Source organism: Salmo salar, chromosome 13, assembly GCF_965601325.2.
Source record: "Salmo salar chromosome 13, fSalSal1, whole genome shotgun sequence".
NCBI lineage: Eukaryota > Metazoa > Chordata > Actinopteri > Salmoniformes > Salmonidae > Salmo > Salmo salar.
This window is the reverse complement of record NC_138303.1, coordinates 94174172-94181564: the sequence shown is the minus strand read 5'-3', so window position 1 is coordinate 94181564 and position 7393 is coordinate 94174172. Positions and strand designations below refer to the sequence as shown.

Below are 7393 nucleotides of genomic sequence, written 5' to 3'. Positions count from 1 at the left end.
TTTCTGAAGTAAAATAAAATGTTGCTATTACAGCAAGCTTTCAAAATCACATGAAGTACAACACCCCAATAGTGAATGAAACTGACATGTAAATGTATGTGCCAAATACTGTTTGGCATTGTCTAGCACTGCATTTGCTGATAGCTACTATTTATTTTTTGCTTACTATGACTGTGAGATGCAGTTGTCGCTCTTAGCTACCTTAAGATTAATACACTAACTGTTAGTCCCTCTGGATAAGAGCATCTGCTAAATGGCTAAAATGTGAAATGCAAAATGTGTTGAAAAAATTGAATGGATTGAAAATATGTATTTAAAAAAGACATGAAGGAAGTGCAACCCTACTCAACTAAAGATTCAGTTGTTCAAACAAACATGTAGAAGCCATAAACAAAACATCACACAATAGACAGCAATAAGACTTAAAACCACTAATGCTGGTTATAATCTCTGAAGGCACGGGGTAGTTAACTCTTCCCCTACCTACAGGGCAGTGAGGGTACTATCTCACGTTTCAGGGCAGAGTTACAGTAGGGATTTCATGAGTCTTGTATCATCAGCAGAAACACTCTTCCCTCCCACAGAGAGAGATACAGTACTAGAATAACACTGACCAGCTCTCTGGATATCACTTCTAAATGTCTCTTACCTGATGGTGGGTCATGTGTAACTGCAGCAGACCGCTTAATAGGCTGACACAACAAGAGTTGTGCTAGACCTGTACCAATTTTTACATTTCTTGAATTTATAAAAGACTCAACACGGAATATGCCACTTTCCATCCAGTAGCAACTCACCTGGGGCCAAACTGTCAACATTCAGTAGGGAGGGACTTAAAAGGAGGGACATGAAATGAATAATACAAATGGTGATACAAATAAAAACAGTGTCTTTGAAATAAAGTCCTCAATCCTCATAAGCTGGAATGTTCCATAACCTGAGAGAAAGGATGAAAAATAGAAGACTGGAAGAAAATAACATGCAGGATACTGCTGTGGTCCAGTATGGGGGACATCAAACACTATAGTCCAGCTCTGCATTCAGCGTTGTGTACATCTCATAGATTGCATCCACTGTGGCTGTGTAATTGATGAGGAACTGGCGTACACTAGCCATGCAGTCCTCCTCTCTGACCTCTTGACCTTTTGACAGGGCCTTTATAAAGTCTGACTTATAGGGTGCTGCAAACAACGCCGCCTGGAGGGGACAAAGAGAAATCCTGTTGTTACATAGTTGCTACACCTTGGCTGGGCAGTTCATCTACATTCAAATTCAATCTGTCGTTTTCAGTTATTACATGTAGAAATGAAGTTCGATATGAAATCAATACATTCAGAGGTGCTTGAGAACCAGGGTTAAGTAGAACACCAAGTCACAAGTAAAAGGCTAGGAGGTCAAGACTATGCTACCAACTGACTCTAGTCACATGGTCTCACCTTAAATATCTTCTGCACTAGCCAGCCGTGGTATTTCTTTAGGGCCTGGTCGTAGGCTTTGGTGATGTTGACACGGATGAGGTTAGGGTTGTTCTCGTCTTTCTCTCCATCTGCCAAGCTCTGAAGCAGGATCTGGATGAAACGGAGGCCTCTGCGGGAGAGAGGACAATCAGCTTAACTTATTTGATTTCAGTCACAACATTATTCATGACGTGCAGATCTCTATCTAGAAACAAGAACACCATTTCACAGCCTCTAGTCAGCCCAATTCTGATCTTTTGACCAATCACATCAGATATTTTTAAGAACTGATCTGATTGGTCAAAAGACCAATTAGTGAAAGAAAATATCAGAATTGGGCTACCACTGTAAACACAGCCTTAAACACATTCAGATGAGATGATTCTGAGCTCACCTCTTCAGCCACATCAGGGCCAAGGTGGCTCCCACTTTGGGCCACTCTGTGCCGTATGCCTCCTTCTCTGACTCCATTATCTGCTGTAGTGTTGCATACTTGGCAGGGTCCTTGTCATACACACTTCTGATTTTCTGGAAGGAAAATATTACCAACAAAATGTATAGACGTAGGCATTTGTTGCTGTAGGGTTACTCTTATTTTAAGGCACAATTAGAGGGTGTGGAAAACATACTTACTGTTATATTGCCACTGATGTCTGATTTGATAGGAACAAATACTTTTGACCCCAGGCAGTCTGGAAAGAAGAAAGAGAGGGACAAAACATTGGATTGAAATGCAACCAAGCAGTTATGAGTAAATGCAGACACAGCATCTTGGATGTAGCCGGAGAAACATCCTTGGGGGAGGAAAGAATAGAATTGAAATGACACTTATTCTCCCACAATGCTTATGTGAATTATATGAAAGTTTCTTGTTGGGCAATCAATAGAGAAAAGGGTCCATTCAAGTCGAAAGTCACACAAGGAGGCCAATGCAGCAGGCAGTGTGGGAGGAGAGAGAGAAGAGCTACAGCAGCTGCATACTAATTCACATGGCCCCTCTTGCCCTTTGGCTTCACAACCTCAATACGTCCTTGGTTTTAAAATCAGATTATTACACTTTATGTTAAGACTATTCCTTGACATTTCCAAGATGTAAAAACAACATCGTGCAAGGTTGTTACCACACACACTAGCGCATTTAAATCCCAAAATCAGCCTATGATTGAGCCATCCACAAAGAGTTTATTTGCGGATCATTCAAAATGTAATAACCGATTATTATGGTAGGCCTACTATGTTCGTTTGGGTAATGGTCATCTTTATGCAACTCTGACGTTAACAAAGCGATTATAACGGCGCTGTACTCACTCAACGTAATATGTTGTTTATTCAACAAGGTCAATGGCACTGTCGAGCCAACTTCGTCAAACCTGTGTTGATTTCTTAGACAAAATACACATTTAAGTTGATTGTTTTTAATTTAGTTCAGTCTATTTCTAAATGTTGTTATAGGGGAAGTCAATCATGAAAAGTGAAACAAAAAGAAAATGAGGTGACATTTTCTAAGGTATCGGTGACGGTGAGACGATTTGAGTGCCTCTCCAGTTTCATGAAGACCAATGAGTGTGATAGGCTACAGGTCGTCTGCCGACCGTTCAGGTGTACTTCTGTACTCACCAAAAAAAGGCGGAAGATATGCCACTGACTCCAGAAAGAACTTTGTATCCACTGATTTGTCGACTGGAAGTTCTCCAAATTGGTTATCCATTAAAAGTGACATCGTTTTCTGAAATGATATGTGACTAACTACAGAATGATAACGACTGCTGTCTGTGAATAATAAACCCGGAACTGTCTTCCGTGTTCACTGTCTTCTACGCCTACGGCAAGGCAACTGTATACTCTGGCAAGGCACACTGACTTGGCAGGGGGCGCGCCCTGATCATTCACGTCATCAACAGGTGTTAGAAAGTGAAAGAAAACATATTTGAGTGAGATACGCTAGTGCCTTTTGGGGGGCATGTACTCAGAGTGAAAAAAGGGCACCCCTAAAATGTTTTTACTGCAACCGCGGTGATAGACTCTTGAGCAATTATTCCAAATCAGTGGAAAGCAGCACAATCTGATGAGTAAAGTATTTTGCCAAACTATTTTGAAATTGAATAATTGCTGCACGTATTAACAATGACCAAAACAATTCCAGTACAAATTGATTGTAAGAAATACTTTAGACTATCATTACTATATCCAACCCAACTGAACTCCATTTGTTGCCACTATCATGCATCCCAGTGGTTTTCAAACTTTTGGAAAAAAAAGCTCATGCACGTGTGCACACTCGAACATGCATGCAGAACTGCTGCCATAATCGGTGATGCATTTTCAAAACGCTAGATAGGCTACAGAAATCAACTGCATTTTACACCTGCAATTGAAGCTGAAAGTCATGAATGTTAGGGTATGAACGTTATTTATAACAAGGGTTACATGGAGAAAATATGACCTCTCTGAAATGAAAATGGATGGCCCTCCCTTCAGTGGTGGTTCTAGACCATTTCAACTGGGGGGGGGGGGGGGGGGGGGGGGGGGGGGGCAAGCTGGGGCTAGTTGTACTGTTAGAGGGGCCAGTTCCATTAGATGTTATTGTTGTCATATCGTTTTCTTCACTGCATTGCAGGCATTAGCAGGCAAAAGACCATGTTCATAATCATCATCGTTGCCACTGTCTAATAATGGATGTAAAAAAAGAACGATAGCAAAAATTAGTTATGTCAAAATTATTTCATACTCCACATTTAGGGGGGCCACAAGGGGGTCCAAAATTGTTGTCAAAGGGGGTCCAAATTGTTGCCCCCCCCCCCCCCCCCCCCCCCTCCCCAGAACCGCTAGTGCCTCCCTTCAGCAGAAATATATTTAAAAAAACAAGTGACCCTTCCCTATACCCAAAATAATAATTGAAACAAAGTGGATAGCAGAGAACATGTCTACCGTTCACCGTCACTTCTTGGACTGAGCAAGCCTAAGATATGCAGTTTTAAAAACGGTACTTCATTCTACTAAGAGTAGTGGTGGAAAGATCTAATTTATAGTAAAAGCATTGCATGAATCTATCATCATATTTGCAGGTCCGAGAAAAAACAGCATTTTATAAAAATGTCGTGCAATTCTACATCATTTGACATATTACAGGATAATGGACAGAGAAAGGCCTATGTGTTAATTTTATCACATTTCTCCAAAGCCAAATCAGTGTGTCCAGTTTGCAATGGAATTGTCCCTGTTTGCAAATAATTAAATCTGAGAAGTCATTAGGAATTAAGCATGGTACTTTCAAAAGTTAGCCACTGGGTAACTTTTTGGGTCAGACATGGACAAACCCACGTGGGTTACATGTAGGTCTCAAATGGGTCCTGAATCATTTTTAATGGGCTGTAGGTGGGCAAATCTTGTGTTATTTTTTCAGGAATAAGGATTGGGACTCAATCAGATGTGTGTGTGAGCGAGTACATGTGTGTTAAGGTGCATAGAATCAGAGCAGGTGGTCAGTCCATTTCAAGTGTTCAACAGTCTGATGGCTTGTAAATAGAAAACTGTTGGTATCAGACATAATGCTCCGATACCATCTGCCTGATGGTAAGGGAGAGAACAGCTTCTGGCTGGCGTGTGTGGGGTCCTTGATTATGCTGCGTGCCTTCCTCAGACACCGTTTGATGTAGATGTGCTGGATGGGTGGGTGTACTGTCCCAATGATGTACTGGACCATCTTCACCAACCGCTGGAGGGCCTTGCGGTCATGGATGGAGAGATTCCTGTACCAGGCCGTGATGCAACTGGTCAGGGCACTCTCGATGGTTCAGCAGTAGTATTTGGAGAGGACCCGGGGGGGGGAAGTAGAGACGCTGTTGCGCCCTCTTGACAAGAGTGTGGTTTTGTTAGTCCCTGACAAGTCCTTGGTGATGCCTAAGAACTTAAAACTCTCTACCGAAGTCCTGTTTATGTGGATCGGGGCATGTTCCCTCTGCTTCCTGAAGTCAACAATCAACTCCTTTGTTTTGCTAATGTTGATGGAGAGGTTGTCATGACACGAGTTTGGAGAGAGCAATAGTGTTGAATGCTGAACTGTACTCAATGAACAGCATTCTCACATACAGTGCCTTCAGAAAGTTTTCATACCCCTTGACTTATTACACATTTTGTTGTGTTACAGCCTGAATATTTTTTTAAACGCACAATACCCCATAATGACAAAGTGAAAACATGTTTTTAGAAAGTTTTGCAAATCTATTGAAAATGAAATACAGAAACATCTAATTTACATAAGTATTCACACCCCTGAGTCAATACACGTTAGAATCACCTTTGGCAGCAATTACAGCTGTGAGTGTTTCTTTTGCACAACGGGATTGTGCAATATTTGCACATTATTCATTTTAAAATTCTTAAAGCTCAGTCAAGATCGTTGTTGATCAATGCTATACAGCCATTTTCAAGCCTTGCTATAGATTTTCAAGCCGATTTACGTCAAAACTGTAACTACGCCTCCCAGGAACATTCAATGTTATCTTAGTAAGCAACTCCAGTGTATATTTGGTTTTAGGTTATTGTCCTGCTGAAATTAGAATTTGTCTCCCTGTGTCTGTTGGAAAGCAGACTGAAGCAGGTTTTCCTATAGGATTTTGCCTGTGCTTATCTCTATTCCGCTTCTTTTTATCATAAAAAAACTCCCTATTTTTTGCTGATGACTGGCATACCCACAACATGATGCAGCCCCCGTCATGCTTGAAAATATGAAGAGTGGTATTCAGTGATGTCTTGTATTTGCCCCAAACATAACACTTTGTATTTAGGACATAAAGTCAATATCTTTGCCACATTCTATGCAGTTTTACTTTAGTGCCTTATTGAAAACAGGATGCATGTTTTGGAATATTTTTTATTCTGTACAGGCTTCCTTCTTTTCACACTGTCATTTACAGTAGGTTAGTATTGTGGAGTAACTACAAGGTTGTTGATCCATCCTCAATTTTATCCTATCACAGCCATTAAACTCTGTAACTGTTTTAAAGTCACCATTGGCCTCATGGTGAAATCCCTGAGTGGTTTCCTTCCTCTCTGGCAACTGGCTCATTCATCCCCCCTCCTCTCCCCTATAACTATTCCCTAGATCGTTGCTGTAACTGAGAATGTGTTCTCAGTCAACTTAACTGGTAAAATAAGGGTTAAATACAATTAAAATGTAACTGTTAGGAAGGACACCTGTATCTTTGTAGTGACTGGGTGTATTGATACACCATCATAAGTGTAATTAATAACTTCACCTTGCTCAAAGGAATATTCAATGTCTGCTTCTTTTTTTTTTTTACCCATCTACCAATAGGTGCGCTTCTTTGTGAGGCATTGGAAAACCTCCCTGGTCTTTGTGGTTGAATCTGTGTTTGATATTCACTGCTCGACTGAGGGACTGTACAGATAATTGTATGTGTGGGATACAGAGATGAGGTAATCATTCAAAAATCATGTTAAACACTATTATTGCACACAGAGTGAGTCCATGCAACTTTCGTTACTTTCGGGAACATTTTTACTCGTGAACTTATTTAGGCTTGCCATAACAAAGGGGTTAAATACATATTGACTCAAGTGTGGGTACAGTGTGCCTGGTATGCTGGCCTTGATGTGGGCCATGAACAGCCTCCCGAAGCCTTCATGATGACTGAGGTGAGTGTCATGGGGCAATAGTCATTTGGGCATGTCACCTTGTTTTTCTTGGGCACTGGGATGATGGCTGTCTCCTTAAAGCAGGTGGGGACTGCAGCCTGGGACAGGGACAGATTGAAGATGTGCAAGAAGACGCCCACAAGCTGGTTAACACACACTCTGAGGACACGGCCAGGGATGCTATCTGGGCCGGCGGCTTTGTGAGTGTTCAAATTCCTAACGTCAGCCTCGGAAAATGAAAGCACCCGGTCGTCCGGAGCAGCAAGACTCTTCCTGTT

General features: G+C 41.4%; 1 protein-coding gene across 1 annotated transcript; it reads right to left on the bottom strand.

Annotated features, from left to right (window-relative positions):
• Nucleotides 1-295: 295 nt before the first annotated feature.
• On the bottom strand, nucleotides 296-3298 carry LOC106568188 (glycolipid transfer protein). Its single transcript, XM_014138306.3, has 5 exons — nucleotides 3075-3298; nucleotides 2091-2149; nucleotides 1852-1985; nucleotides 1437-1587; nucleotides 296-1197 (listed from the first exon to the last, which is right to left on the bottom strand). Exons 1-5 carry the CDS (start codon nucleotides 3175-3177, stop codon nucleotides 1015-1017), a joined length of 630 nt encoding a protein of 209 aa, XP_013993781.1. The 5' UTR covers nucleotides 3178-3298; the 3' UTR covers nucleotides 296-1014.
• Between the last annotated feature and the right edge of the window lie 4095 nt (nucleotides 3299-7393).

Bases quoted from the DNA above. Each gene is read 5' to 3' on its own strand.
- LOC106568188 (XM_014138306.3), bottom strand. From the start codon at position 3,177: ATGTCACTTTTAATGGATAACCAATTTGGAGAACTTCCAGTCGACAAA. The intron at 1,986-2,090 runs GTAAGTATGTTT...TTTTCCTTCCAG, and splicing joins ACATCAGTGGCAATATAACA to AAAATCAGAAGTGTGTATGA. The intron at 1,588-1,851 runs GTGAGCTCAGAA...TCTCTCCCGCAG, and splicing joins GCCCTGATGTGGCTGAAGAG to AGGCCTCCGTTTCATCCAGA.